Source organism: Lissotriton vulgaris, chromosome 1_1 (genome assembly GCF_964263255.1).
Source record: "Lissotriton vulgaris chromosome 1_1, aLisVul1.2, whole genome shotgun sequence".
Taxonomy (NCBI): domain Eukaryota; kingdom Metazoa; phylum Chordata; class Amphibia; order Caudata; family Salamandridae; genus Lissotriton; species Lissotriton vulgaris.
Window position 1 is genome coordinate 441,255,970 of NC_141685.1, and position 16,173 is coordinate 441,272,142.

The 16,173-nt window shown below is 47.7% G+C and overlaps 1 protein-coding gene across 7 annotated transcripts in view; it reads left to right on the plus strand.

Moving 5' to 3' along the window:
- The first annotated feature begins 1,874 nt into the window (after nucleotides 1-1,874).
- Nucleotides 1,875-16,173, plus strand: part of NFIA (nuclear factor I A) — a 773,858-nt gene continuing 759,559 nt past the window's right edge. For 4 of the 7 annotated variants that reach the window (XM_086953177.1, XM_086953191.1, XM_086953221.1 and 1 more), the window contains exon 1: nucleotides 1,959-2,159. In XM_086953177.1, the coding sequence (XP_086809303.1) occupies nucleotides 1,974-2,159 (186 nt within the window). In that variant the 5' untranslated portion in view covers nucleotides 1,959-1,973. Of the gene's footprint in view, nucleotides 2,160-16,173 lie in introns of all 7 variants that reach the window. The other 3 variants (XM_086953211.1, XM_086953183.1, XM_086953198.1) reach the window with 3 other exon arrangements.

Genomic DNA, 16,173 nt, shown 5'->3' on the forward strand with positions numbered 1-16,173 from the left:
CCAGGGTTTTGAAACGGACAGACACTGCTGTCAATACCAGCGGAGGGCTGGCCATCATGTACATAAGATACATTAATATATCAGTAGAAATTAAAAGTAAAAGCGGGAAAGAACAACGCATATCTCGTGCCACGAGATAGACCCGTTATGCACAACAGTATTGTAGGTAAATGACTTTCAGCGCCACCAGAGGACATTTCTTGGCAATACCCTGTTACCTTCCTAGACACTGGCCGGTGATTAACACTTCCGTTTCCTGTCGCCGTATCCTTCAAACCTGGACAGATGAGTGCCATAAAACAGTATGCCGAGTCAAAGCTTACCTTGGGAGCCCCCCCTGACCCCCACCCCCGGCCACCACTACATGCAAAGATCACAGAAGGCGCCGAGTGCTCGACGGATTTATTCGCATTTTCGTTGGGCTTTTGCTAACAATAACTCACCCATCAGCGTGTAAAAGGTTCTGCATTACTCGGCTGCGAAGATAAAAAATATTTTGGATAAAAATAAAATAGCTACCTGGAGTGTTTTTTGCTTCATAATATTTATGATCCATGTTGTGTCCCGATATTTATCTAGAAGCAAAGACATGTCAACAGCATTGAGCATTTAGTGTTTGTAAATTCGAATTCAACAGTTTCGAATAACGGTGCTGGTTCTGTCGCTCACATCGATAGAAGAAGCAGTTCAAAGAAATAGAAATATTTTAGTTTGACGTAAAAGCACCGACGTCGGAGACTTTTCCAAAAGCGTCACCCCTTTTCCTTAATAAGTGACGGTAAAATCGAATCGCAGCTGCTATAGCCAACGTGTCAACTGCATTAGCTAAACAATGTCACAGACCTTGTTTAAAGGTACTCGGGAAACACGAGACATTAATAACAATGAAGGAACACACACTTTGTGAGCTAAATCACTACTAGTTATGCATTGCAGCGTTGCTGGGCTATTTGCTGAGTATGTTGTTTTGTTTTTAGTTCTTTTTAGTCTGAAAATATATTGTTTAAACTGAAATATTAATAACTTGTTTTTGACATACAGCACTTGCTCCTGTAGAATTTCTTATTACTAGTTCTACAAAAAATAATGATATATTTATTCCAAGGTCCTTATCTAATAAATTCAGGAATCACTTTAGAATGATGAAAGGGTGAGTCAGCCCTACGGTGTTCCAGTTTGTGAGTCGCAAACAGTACCTAGAAAGCAGGCGCTAAATAAACTATCTGTACAAGTTTACCGCTTTTTGAAACGCCGGATTGCGTTTTGCTGGCAGACATGAGTTTGAAAAATATTGTACCGATGTTAGGTTCCAGTTAATGTGCACTGTCTCGCTACCTGTGAAGTGAAGGACCTCGCATGCACCAGCTTCTCTGTTTAATTATATAAGAAGTTGGAGCCGTCGGATTTTCCTGGACATTAAACATTTTTATAGCATCTCTTATTTCCCACCCCAGCTGGGGCGCTACCTGACACTTCACCCCGTGCCTCTGTAAAAACCTGCACGAGAAATACTGTGCAAAACGTTCTCGCGCGCAGTAGTGTTTCCGCCACATGCCTGTGAAAGTGGCTGTGAAAAACAGATACTGAATCAGACGGAAAGTCTGAGGGAGAAAGAAAAAAAACCAAACATTGCATGATAGTCTCTAAGCAGTTCCATCTGTCAAGCAGAAATTTTAGGCTAATAGCCTGTGGCCATCTCTCTCTGCAGTCCACTACCTGCCTTTGTCCTATTAAATCTCTTCGTTCCTCTACCAAAAAAAAAGAGTCAAAGAAAAAAACTCTCCGAGCAAAGCCCGGACTCTAAGCGCCTGCCTTTGATGCAGCGCCGGGCTGCAGCGTTGAAAGGCAGCGCGCCGAAGAGAGCGCTGCGAGCGGTGCCTCGTGCGCGCTCTTCACCTTGCCACCGGCTCTCTGAGCGCCTGCCTCATTGTCAGCGAGAGGGCCGGCTCTCTCTTTCCTACCCATGATGCCATATGCCGTGGACCGGGCTACATGTGGCCCACCAACATGCCAGTGCAAATGTTTCCTCAATTAGGTGTCTTATCTCCAGTGGGCAGCATCGGATGAGGCTGGCTGACAGCAGCATGGCAGGGAAACCCTCTGACGGCTCCATCAAATGGCAGCTCTGCTACGACATCTCGGCCCGCACTTGGTGGATGGTGAGTTGGCAGCAAGGCTGATTTTTTTTTCTTCTTCTTTTTTTTTTTTTTACTTTTCCACTTTCCCTCCCTCGCTGGTGTCCCAGACCTCACATTTATCAAGTTAGCATTAGCAGTGTTTTTTTTCTCACTTTTACGTCCCGCATGGCACGCGTGTCCCACGTTGTACTTTCAAAACTTTGAAGTGTATGTACAGAGTCCGTGGGAAAGAAGCTGTCTTTGAGTGAAAAGCAAAGCACGTGAACCTCATAAATTTGCATATGTTTTTTCTGTGCATGGCATTTGATAACACCTATGAGAGAAGTTTAAAAAATATGTAAAAAGAAGAGTTTTATTAGCATATTGTCTTTGCTGTACGGAAGGATTATTTTAGGAAATATAACTAAAAGTGTTAAATATTAACCGTTTTTATTGGGGGGGAAACGGGCCTTTCACACAGAGCGCGCTTATCAGATGATTAATATTGCATTTGCATTTTATATGTATTGTTTTAAAGAAAAAACATGAAACACTTTGAGAAAAAAACAATATGTTCTTGCTTAGGGCTTTCTTCGACCTTGGATAGTGGGCATTAAAGTCTCTCAGGGATCAAAACGTTCTGTTTGCCAACTGCTGCCTGCTTTTTAATAACAATAATAAAGTCATTAGGCACTTTTGCTCGCGTGCTTGTGCGATGCCCGGCCCCGTGGCGTGCTCTGGAGATTTCTGGGTGCAGTTAAAGTTGAACCCGAGCCCAGGGATGACGAGTTAAGTCGCAGGCTGTGGTCACCGGCCCGGCCGGGGGACCCCTGGCACGAACCTGGCCGAGTTCGCGCGCCTACAATGGCCCATTGTGGCGGGGGATGCGGCCCCTCTGCTGGGAGGAGCGAGCCCTGACTCCGCCGCCTCCTGCTCGTTAGCGCCGGGTCCGGTAGGGATCCACTCATTAGCGGGCGCGTTTTGCTGATTGCTTTAATTGTTATTCCCGAGATGAGGCGCGATCCTTCGCAGGCGCACAATGGCGCATTCTTCGAGGCCAGCGAGCGCATCCATCCGAGGGCTGGTCCTGCCCCGAGAACCACCGGCGGCCGGGACTTCAAAGCCTCAGCGCGGAGGGAGGGCTCCGAGCCGCAGGACGCCTTCCACCGAGGACTGCCTGTGGGTACCGGGGGCTCCGTGGAGAGGCGAGCTGCGCCGGGGAGCAGCGGGAGCTGTGGATTACTGGCGGCACCCAGGGTGTGTTTGTAAACACAGGAGGCGAACCCGGAGACACACAGCATCAGAGTCCACAGCCCACCAGGGAAGCCACAGCCTTACAGTGCCACAGACCCCCTCAGAAGCGCCTCAGCCTTACTACACCACAGGCTACAAGAGTACCGCAGTCTTACAATACCACAGCCCACCAGGGTGCCACACAGCCCCCCAGAAGAGCCTCAGCCTTAAAGCACATCAAAATACCAGAGGAGCCACATTCTTACAATGCCACAGCTCCCCAGGGTAGCCACAGCCTCACAGCGCCATACAGCCCTCAGAAGAGCCACAGCCTTAATGTACCACAGCCTACTAGGGGAGTCTCAGTCTCACTTTACCACCGCCCACTGGGGCAGCTCCAGCCCTACAACACCATAGCCCACTGGGGCAGTAAGGGTAGCATTCCTGTGCCAGCAGGCCACCAAGGCAGTCACAGTAGTACAAAACTCCAGACCACCAGAGCAGCGACAGCCTTACCGTACCACAGCCCAACAGGGTAACCACAGCATTACAATGCCACAGCTCACCAGGGCAGCCACAGCCTCACAGTGCCACACAGCCCTTCAGAAGAGCCACAGCTTTAATGTACCTCAGTCTACCAGGGAACACGCAGTCTTACAATACCACAGCTCACTTGGGTAGCTAGGGCTTTACCTTACCACTGCCCACCGGGGTAGCCATTGTCTTGCAGTGCCACAAAACCCATAAGAGGAGCCACAGCCTTTCAATGTCACAGCCCACCAGAGCAGCGACAGCCTTACTATACCACTGCCCAACAGGGTAGCCACAGCCTTACAGTGCCACAGCTCGCCAGATCAGCCACAGCCTTACTGGTCCAGCAGCCCAGCAGAGCGGCCTCGGACTTACAATACCACAGCCTAGCAGGGCATCCTCAGACTTACAGACCCACAGCCAACAGGGAAACCACTGCCTTACAGACCCACAAACACCAGGGAAGCTACAGGCCACCAGGGGAACCACAGCCTTACAGTACCACACCCACCAGAGAAGCTACTGACCAACAATACCACAGCCCACCAGAGAAACCACAGTCTTACAGAACCACAACCACCTGGGCAGCTCCAGCCCACCAGGGAGGCCACAGCCTTACACTACCACAGCACACCGGGGAAGCCACAGGCCACCAGGGAAGCCACAGCTCACTAGGGAGCCCACTCACTTACTCTACCACAGCCACCCAGAGAAGCAACAGTCCACCAGAGAAGCCACAGCCCACCAGCGATACCACAGCATACCGGGGAAGCCACAGGCCACCAGGGAAGCCACAGCTCACCAGGGAACCCACTGACTTACTCTACCACAGCCACCCAGAGAAGCAACAGTCCACCAGAGAAACCACAGCCCACCAGCGATACCACAGCCTTACACTACCCCAGCACACCGGGGAAGCCACAGGCCACCAGGGAAGCCACAGGTCACCAGGGAACCCACTGACTTCCTCTACCACAGCCCACCAGGGAAGCAACAGCCCACCAGCGATACCACAGCCTTACAGAAACACAGCCCAACTGGGAAGCCACTGACTTACAATACTGACATACACTACCACAGCCCACCAGGGTCACCACAGCCCAGCAGGGAAGTCCCATCCTGGTGGTGCCACAGCCCTGGTGTGACCCTGATTTGGAGCACCCAAATATTCTAACCAGTTGTAGTCCAAAACGGCAGTGTCTATGCCTTGTTCTCGGGTCCACTCCCCCAGTGCAGTGCACTCACTCCAAACTACCCCCGAAGTTTAATCCGCGGTGTAGAGTGCGGGGGTCCTCATTTAGAGACGGAATGCACGAGGGCTGAGCATCACGCGAGAGCTGGGATGTCTATCTCCCTTCGGTAGTTCACCATCATGCGTCCACCGCCACCAAAACTTTGAAAACTCTGCCAGCGTGACTGCCCGCGAAGAGTGCTGCTTTGTCCTCACTCTGGGTGATTTTTTTTTAACTTAATATGAGTGGTGTGACGTTCCAATCCGTTTTGCGTACATCTTCCGGTTGACTCATTAGGGATGGTTTCTACAAACGCCTTCTGCTGTACAGGTGCAACGCATACGTTTTTAAACTCCAAACACGAGAGGCATTTTCAAGAGATTTTCGTAGAATGAACGAACGCTGTGTGGGCCCCTGACAGTTTTGATTTATATTTTTATTTACCCGCCATAATGTCCACCCTTGTTCTCTGTTGGGCGCATATAGTCCCACAAAATCAACGTGGGTGCAACTCTAATTGCCGCCAGAGATCTCTGCTGATTGGCTGAGCCAGGGGTATTTTCGTGCGTAGTGGTAGTCGCTTTCAATGCTGTTGTGGTTTGAGCTGCCAGCTCTCATTTGCGCTTAGGGTGGCAGCGCCAGGTTTGGGGCATCGATCGTCATGGTTTTCAGCCGGGTTGTTTTTGCTGTGACCTGCGGTGCACTGCGCTGGCCCAGGGCTGCTCCCTGGAGATGGACGGGGGGCTCTGCGCAGACCTCAGGTCTCCTTCAGGAAGTCTTTAGCGCGTCACCGGCCCTTGCACCATCACAGCCTGCACGCGGGCTTTAAGACACTATGGGTCCTTCTACGTCCCAACCTTCACGCGGTCTTTAATATGTCACCGGCCCTTGCACTGTCACAATCTTCACGCGACCTTCAAGGCGCCATGGGCCCTTGCATCCCCACAACCTGCACACGGGCTTCAAGGCGCCATGGGCCCTTGCACCGTCACAACCTGCACACGGGCTTCAAGGCGCCACGGGCCCTTGCATCCTCACAACCTGCACACGGCTATAATGCGCATCGACCCTTACACCGTCTCTCAATCTTTAGGCAGACAGCCCTTCCTTCATCACAACCTTTGCAGTCTTCAACTCGCCTCGGCCATTCTACCATCACAAACTTCACAGCAGTCTTTAACGCACCACGAGCCTTGCATCGTGACCGTCACAACCTTCACACAGTCTTGAACGCGCCAGGAATCCGTGCACCATCACAAGCTGCTTTGACAACTTTTGCCCCTTGTGCCCCTTTATTTTCACCCTTTCCTTGAGTGGCGGGCACTTCTACACTCAGATAAGTGCGCAGCCGAAGTGCAATGTCGCTTTTCTTTTTCAATAATCATTTTAAATGCCTTTTTTGCTGTTGTAAATATACATCGTCGGGATGCTGGAAACGTTTAGTGAGGAGCTGCGCCGAAAATAAACAGCCCTGAGCTGCACATGTCACTGTTTAGACTGCGCATATCTGGGCAGGGCCTCAGAAACTTGCAGGCGCCGCCATGTTCTGAAAGTTGGACGGGAAGGTGCTGCCGCGGACAGCCCAGGTTTGACGCACCGTCTTGTCTGGGTATTTGTACCATTCAATCAACGCCCTAAGAACAACCCGGGCAGCTCCAGCGGCGCTTCGAAGCCCTTCATTCTGTTGTGAGCACGCTGCTCAACCCTTCTCGAGCCGCGCGTTTTTTGCAGATTTATATACGCGAACTCTACCCGAAGGCATTGGAACGCATCACGCGAGCCCTAGTTACATTGCACAAGGACACAAGAACTGTCTTCCCTCAGAAAAGGATGCGCTGAAAGTGTTCACGTTTAATGCACACTTCAGCGAGTGCGTAGCAGGAAATATCCTACAAGGGCTTTCAGAGACACAAGCCACATAGACACCGTGACCCCAGAGCTCTCCTCCCAGCCCCTGGCATGCTCTGTCCCCTGGAGATACACGTCTGCTCCCGCGGGGGCTCCCACAGGCCCCCAGAGACACAAGCCACACAGACACCGCGACCCCAGAGCTCTCCTCCCAGCCCCTGGCAGGCTGAGCCACACCGGAGATACCTTTCCCTCAGAGAGAGACACGCGGAAGGTGTTCGCGCTTAATGCCCACCCCTTGTGTCAGGCTGCCCTCTGACCTCGCCCCCACAGTGACACAAGTCACACAGGCACCACGGGAGGTTCTCTCCCTCCCTGCCCCTCACACGCTCAGCAGCCTCGCAGAAGGATGCACCGAAGGCCTTCGTGTTCACTGTTAATATAAGTTCCGTCACAAGGCGGGTGGTGATGCCAACGAGGAAGATGGAGCATGCGAGTCATTGTCAACTAACTACAATCACAGCGTTGTCTGGTTACACACAAGGCCTGCACCTGCTCATTGTTGCTTGGTGTGTCAGGCACCTCTCTGCCAGGGCTCCGGTACCCTGCATCCACCTGTGTCTCTGTGAAGCACTCACGCGCGCATGCGCACACAACCCACCGTGTGCTCTCCGGTGTGTTAGGCACCTCCCAGCCAGCGAGCTCTGGTACCTTACATCCACCTGTGTGTCTTTATAAAACCCGCGCGCGCATGCGCACACGCCCCACCGTGTGCTCTCCGGTGTGTCAGGCACCTCTATGCCAGGGCTCTGGTACCTTATATCCACCGATGTCTCTGTGAAACACCCGCGCGCGCATGCGCACACACCCCACCGTGTGCTCTCCGGTGTGTCAAGCACATTTGCAAGCCTGCTCTGGTACCTTACATCCACCTGTGTGTCTTTATAAAACCCACGCGCGCATGCGCACACACCCCACCGTGTGCTCTCCGGTGTGTCAAGCACCTTTGCCAGCCTGCTCTGGTACCTTACATCCACCTGTGTGTCTTTATAAAACCCACGCGCGCATGCGCACACGCCCCACCGTGTGCTCTCCGGTGTGTCAGGCACCTCTCTGCCAGGGCTCCGGTACCCTGCATCCACCTGTCTGTGCCAGCCTGCTCTAGTACCTTACATCCACCTGTGTCCATATGCAACACCCACACGCGCACGCAGCCCCGCCCCCACCCCCATCCACACTTATCTGCGCTCCCCAACCTGTTTGTATGGTCTTAAATTGTCCAGGAGTTCTGATGACATCGTGAACCACAAGGTTGAAAGATAAACGGTTATAAGTGTGACCATAATTCCGAAAAGGCAATATAAGACAATGCAACCTCTTATGCATTTTTATATAACATATTTATTTTGTGTCAGTTAGCTTGGGAAGGGGTGTTTGCTTTTCAAACCGGGACATGCGCGTTAAAACAGTAAGTGAAGTACTGAATGTCATTAAGAATGTCGAGTTGTAGAAACTATCCTTCGTTTTGTTCAAACAAACTATGGAAATGAGAGAATGTTGAAGTTGTTCTCTCTGAGGTGCGCCAACAATGAGCAAGAATAGAAAGATGATTGAACAATGGACCGCGGCTTGAAACTGTTATTGTGATGATGGATTTCGCATTTCAAAGGAACGTTTGTGTCTGTTTGTATGTTTACAGATAGAGATAGATTGATGCATAGACAGGCAGACAGGCAGAGAGGGAGATGGATGGACGGACGGACGGACGGACAGAGAGGGAGATAGATAGATAGATAGATAGATAGATAGACAGACAGACAGACAGACAGACAGACAGACAGACAGATAGATAGATAGATAGATAGATAGATAGATAGATAGATAGATAGATAGATAGATAGATAGATAGATAGATCTTATTGCTATTGCCGAGTGTTGGGAGGGATTATGATTCAAAGGGGGTGGGGGTGAATCCTCTGGGTGCTGATGTCCCCCACACCTCAGCAATCGATAAATAATGTTATACTCGGTGTATCTGTAGACATAGTTCATGTATGGCAATTTTTCATGTTTATTTGTAAAAAACACAGACATTGAACATAAACAAATCAGAACGCAAGGGGTTACATTTGTGCAAGACCGTTATTGTGACAATTAGCAGAGCTGTTTACCTAGTTAGTGGGTGTAAAATAATGCAATGTATGAGCAGTGAATAGTTTTCCCGGGGCATTGCTGTGATAATAAACTGTAATTCGACCGTAGCGCTGCTGTAAATAATGCATGAATGTGTGTTTATTAGTACACGAGCCATGTACTGTTACGAATTAACCTGTTAGCAGGTGACAATTATGTTAACAGCCATGTCACAGGATGGCGCTTGCGCCCGTGTGTCTGTCTGTCTGTCTCGGGCTGATAGAAACAGCAGATCTTGCTAGCCCACTCTCTCTTACTCCTGGGCATTTCAAGCTCGTTTCCGTCGCTCTGCTTCCGTTCTCCACTTCCACTTGTCGCTATACGTCACTCCATCACTCCTGTGCTTGCGTGCGCGTCCTTCTATGTGCCGCGTGGTCCAGAGACCACATTCTTGGCCGTCATCCCGGCGCCCGCGTTTGCGCACGTGGTGCTTTGTGTGACCCTTGTCCGTCCCTCCTTGCCTGCACCAGTATCTTCCAAACAGTGACGTCTTAGAAACATGATGCATCGCTCTGTGCAACACTGGCATTTGCTGTCTCTGTCAGTGCCCCGTGCCCGCCAGCCCTCGCGTTCTGCAATGGGGGCGATGTTTGAAGAGCCGGTTCGATCCGGCCCTGGGCGGGTCGGTGGGGGTATTGTTTACTTCTGGTGGCTTGTCACGTTCTGGTGCGGGGGTCTCCGACCAGCCTGTCCTGCTGCGTGCTGTCCACCTCAGTTAAGGGTTCGTTGATGCCTCCTGGGCGCTGGGCACTGCCCACACCTGCTTCTCTCAGCGGGGGAGCAAAGATGCCATGGGCCGTCGCGCGGCCGGGAGATGAAAGTGCCCGCCCATGCCCATGTCCAGCAAGGAAAACAGCCATCTCTGGTGTGCAGCGACCGCCTAACCACCAGTGGACCCGGTGCTACTGCACCTATTGCACTATTAATAGCTACGTCCCCGGCTTCTCGGTAGCGGCTATGGCAGTATCCCATAACAACCATGTGCTCGTGTAGGGATGATGGGAGGTTATCGACTGGGATTACAGGCGGCGTTACAGCCTGGCACAAGCAACCCCTCCCACAACCACCTGTCTAACTACAATCACACCTGCCCTGGGTGAATCAGGCAGAGACACGCATCAAACAGCGCCCCCTTACGGAGATGTGATAAAGGCCAAATGCACGGTCTATGTGTCCACAAAAAGTTCTTCCCTAAAAACACGCAACTACTCGGACAGGGCCCTCCGGTCGGTGTAAATCAGTCAGAGCCACACATCAAACAGCCTCAGCTTACGGAGATGTTATAAAGGCCAACACACAGTCTCTCTGCCCAATAAAAGGTCAACCCCCCATTCCCCCCCACACACACACACAACATGCAACATCTGGTCCCGCAGCAAGGCTTCCTTCCATATCATCAGGGCTCGAGTTGGGGTACCACGCGGGTGGACGGCGTCCCCCCACTTATTTTACTGGGAGCTCCATAACTGGAGCAAATGGAGCTACGCATTCACTCTTTGGCCTCTCTGGGGCGAGATCGGAACTCATTCAGAGCGCTGCTCACGTGCTGGCTTCTCTGATGCAATCGCATCTGAGGGGTGAGCGAGGGGAGGCAATCAATCAATCAATCATACAAATTTGTAAAGCGCGCTACTCACCCGCTAGGGTCTCAAGGCACTGGGAGGTAGAGGGGGGCACAAGTTGGAAAGAGGGGACCCCTACAACCTAGTGGTTTGCTAATCGTAGGGATTGTACAGACATGAATTGAAAAGGAGAAAATAGCAAACCAATTGATGGTATTTACGCCCTTGTTACAACCTCATTTTACATAATCATTACATGAACATTAATAATTCATTTAGACAATAACGTATGCAAAATATATGATTATTTTATTTTTCTAATTCTTTTGTTTCATTTTTTAAAAAACTTTTTTCCATTTTTTGACAATGATTCATAGAATAACTATAATAATTCATACCAGTAACAATAAATAACATATAATACCTCTTGTGAACAAACATGCAACAATATACAATAAATACAGACAAGGTGCTTTACGATATGTTCGGTCGGTGGAAAGTTATATGAAGGCAAAATGCGGTAGAGTGGGACACAACGCGTTTCGGCCTGAGGCCTTCATCAGGTGACCGTCATTTCGTTTTTTACACAAACAGGTGTACAACAAGTGCCTACATGGACAAGGATAAAACACAGAAGGGAACATACGTCAATATTTGATATAGATTGATGTATATTTACTGTCTAAGCATACATTGCGGGGTTGAATCAAACAGAGAGGGAGTTATAAAATAACATCCTACTGATACATAAAGGGTCAATTTTTAATTTCTAGACATTTGTTATATATTATATCTGATTCCATGATACATTTCCAATGTGTGTACATCGTCAGATAGAAGTTCTATGTCCTATTATTATCTCTACATTTTGCATATAAAATATAACAGATTGTTATCAAAACCTTGACAGAGAGAGTCTCATTGTGTTGTGTCACCTATCTTCCCTATATGGTCTAACTAGGGTATTTAGTGTTTCTAGTAGATATAGTGATTCAAAAGGTATAGGTAGATAAAGAGCAGAGCGAGATAACACTAGAGTTATGCATAACAGATAGGTGATAAACACTAACAGATAGAGGTGTTAGGAAAGTCATAACTTTAGTAATGAGTATTAGTTTTGTGAGGGTCACAAAAGAGGAGAAAAAGATTAGATACTGAGAGGCTGATCACTATAAGCTCTGAGTGAGATTGTTGGTAGAGGGGGGCAGCCTCTACTGATCGAACAACCAACAATGAGTCTGATGGTGCAAGCCACCTTTCATGACATCACTTCCTGTCGTGAATTCAGTGTCCCCCACTTCTTTTTTTAGGACTTGTGCCGTGCATATTATGTAAACCAGAAGCACACTACAGACGCACTAACACAACGGTGCACTTAACCCTTTCGCTGCGGCGGCTATTCCGCCGCAGCGCTAACGGGGCGGGGCGGCCGCGCGGTGGCCGCATGCTGATGACAGAACCGCTCCGTCACCAGCCACGGTTGAGCTGTGCTCGTGACGGAGCGGTTCCGTCATGGCCCGCCCCGCTCAATAGAACGCGCCGCGCAGGCGCGGCGGCCGGGCCATGATGGAACCGCTGCATCATCAGCACAGCCCAACCGTAGCTGATGACGGAGCGGTTCCGTCATCAGCAGGGGAGGGGTTAATGTCACAGTGTTTCACCAGTTTGACCAAATACACAAGATGTTTAATCTTTCTAAATTGTGTTCTGACCGCACGCTGATTCTTCGATCAGCAGTGAAAATACATGTTTAACTGCCTAACTGCCTGCCAGCCTATGTACTATAGCATGTACAGTTATCATGGGTTGAGGCGAGGGTCAGGCTCCATATGTAGAGTCGCTGTGAGCACCTCAAATAGATATATGCAGAGCACAACCCCTGCTCACAATCAAGTCTATTGATGCAAATATTCGTTTCCAAACGAGCAGTTCAAAATATAATTATTACAAGTACACACACACACATGCATATATATATATGATGATGTGATCAAGGCCTGTGGAGAGGCTGAAATGCGTCATGGTGACATATTGCACTTACAATAAATAATCTTGCACCAATTCTGTGGTCCGTACCCGTTCTTACATGAAGACAAGGCTAAGAAACGGAGTGTCTTGGATATATATATATATATATGTGTATATGTATATATGTATATATATAAATGTGTGTGCATGTGTGTGTGTGTACCGCCACTGTCAAAAGCTACATATATATACAAGCACGCATGCATACATACTTACAAGCACACACACACATACATATATATGTGTGTGTTTATGTATGTATGCATATATATATATATATATATATAAATATATATATTTATATATTCTTGAGATCATTGTACTGTATTTAAGTATGTTTACATTGAGGAGAGTGATAGGTTTACATGGAGAAATTCTCTCTAGTTTACATAAGCACTAGCACTTTAAGTTGAGAAATGTATTGCCAACATTACTGTTAGAGGATATGATTAAGTAATGTTATGTTTTGCATTTAAAAATTGCTTTTGGTCTTAGGTTACATCCTTTTAGATAGATATATAAAATGACCTGTATTTTAAATTGTATATAGTTCATGAACAATTATATTTATCTGCTCTTGCACTTTGAAGTGAAGAAACTTAGAGTTGTAACAACAATGATTGAATAATGCTTATCTGCACAGTTGGCACCTTAAGTTGGTCGGAATATATACCCAATACGAATAGGCACTTGCCGGTATATTTTGTCTAAAGCTAAAACTTCCAATATCTCAATGCACTTGCACTTTGGATTTTACGAAATGCACTGTTTGAAATTTAAATAATTGTTTTTGTTTCAATATAAATGTGCAATAGAATGAAAAAAGTGAGAAATTAATATTCCTAAATAATACAAAAAAATCATGGTTGTAAATATTTATTATTTTTAAATTGTATTTAAAAAAGAATAATTGTGAGCATTTGGAAAGTAAGCTGAAATAGCATGACTCTGAATACTAGGAGAAACAAGTTCAAATATGGCCGTTACATTGGATTAGGCAGAGTCCTATATGTCTAACATTGTGTCCTATGTCAGTCTTAACCACTACTGCATTGTGTATTTTAACCTGAAAAAAATGGTGCTTGACATCGTGAAGAAGGAAGCTGGAGACTTTTTTTACCTCAGCAAGGCACTATGTACCGATAATTCACAGGATCTCAAAGTACCTCATTCATCACATCTAGGCGCTGAATGTTGATCCTTCTAATATACATTATACATCACTCACTGTAGCAAGGCACTGTAAGGTCACACTGTATCTCACTCACCACGAGGCACCACATGCTGAGAATTTATCAGGGAACCCTGCACTGCCTTCAGCACTAGTAAGTACTACATACTGTGGATGTCATTGGGGGTGGAGGGGAATGTGGGAGAGACCTGCACGATGCTCACCCCAGATTGGCACCATCAGCCGAGGTTTGCACACTTACCACAGCAAAACAAGGATGCTGAGGATTTCACACTGCACATGAGGATGACCCTAACTTTCACAGTGAGAGATGGCCATGATGCACAGATTCTATATAAGCATGCAGCTCTGGACTGTGAAAATGTCATCCGCATGCCAGGGAATAAGGTTCACCTAATATTTGGTGGGGCTTTACCATGTCCTTATGAGCTACAGCAAGGTCTGACGCCTTGCTTTGTTATGCATGTGGAGCAGGCCCATGGGACCGCCTTCAAAACAAAATGAGCATTGGCAAAGTCTATAGGTCTGGGCTATACAAGAGCTATTGCCTTTGGCAATGTGTTTTTTGCCATGTTGTACACCAGTGTGGCTGTTGTTCAGCCTGGCTAAAAGTTAGTGGCATGGGGTGTTCTGAAGTGGAGTGGGGGAGTAGAGTGTCATATACTGGATTTGTTGGAGTACAGTGCCGTAGAGTGGTGTAGTGGGAGTAGAGTGCCATAGAGTTAAATAGAGGGGAGAAGAGTTCAGTGGTTCTGGGGCAGAGAGTGTCGTAGGGTACAGGTGTCAAGCACTTACAAGCCCTTGGAGAACCTTTGCAAGCAGGATGATAAAAACAAAGTCCAGTCCTTTCATTCTCCAAGACAGAAGCAGTAAGCAGTAGGCCAGCACAACACAGCAACAAGCAGAGTGGCAGATCCCCTCCTACAGCTTCTCCAGCGCTCTTTTTGGCAGAATCCCATATTAGTCCAGAAGTGTTCTAAATATGTGGGGTCACAACTCCAGTAGTTATACCAGTTTCTGCCTTTGAAGTAGGCATACTTTGAATGAAAGTCTTTGTAGTGCATAAGTCCCTGCCGTTCCCTGATCTAGCTCTAGACACACTACAGTGGGGTGGAGACAGCTTTGGGTGAGGACCGGCACAGCCCTATTCAGGTTTCAGCAACACTCTATCTCAGGAAGACCCATGAGCTTGGTGATGGGCAATCAGGGTATTTAGAGCACACCTCAGTTCCCTTTATGTGACTGTCTAGAGTGAATGCACAAACAGCTCAACTGTCAGACTAAACCAGTTGTGGATTCCACAGACAGGCAGAGGCATAAGATGGTAAAGCAAGAAAATGTCCACTTTCTAAATGTAGCATTTTCAAACACACAATTTAAAAACCAACTTCCCTTAAAGATGTGTTTCTAAATTCTGCGTTCAGGGAACCCAAACTCCGAATCTCCATCTCTTCCCAATTGAAAGTTACACTTGTAAGATGTTAAAGGCAGCTCCAATGATAACCTATGGGAGAGAAAGTCCTTGCAATAATGAAAAGCAAAAACAAAATTAACAGTATTTCACTATCAGGATATGTAAAACACACCAACTCATGTCCTACCTTTCACATACACTGCACCTGCCCTTGGAGCTACATTGGGCCTGCCTTAGGGATGCCTTACATGTAGTAAAACGGAAGGATAGGCTCTGGCAAGAGATTGTGCTTGCCTGGTCGACATGGTAGTTAAAACTGCAACCACAGACGCTGCAGTTCTGAGGCATGGTTGCAGGGCTACTCATGTGGGTGGCACAATAAGTGCTGCAGAACCACTAGGGGCATTTGATTTACAGGGCCTGGGCACACCTGGTGCATTTTACTTGGAACTTATTAGTAAATTAGATATGCCAATCATGGGTAAACCGATCAGCATATGCACTTTACCATTAGTTAGCACAAGTGCCCAGAGTGTTAAAACCAATAAAAACAGGAATGAAAAAAAGGAGGAAGAAGGAAAAAGTTTAGGGATAACTCTGCAAAAAGGGTCAGGTCCAACACTAACAGAGTGCCATACAAAAAGAAAAAATAAATGAAATATCATTATGAACGGAAATGTAATAATGAACCTCTATATGTAAGTGTATCTATTGTAAAGTCACATGGCTCTTCCTGCATATTAAGGGGTAGTTCAGTTTTTATGAACCTCCAACAGACATACACAGAGGAGTTAAGCTTGGTTGGTATATTTAAAAGATGTGT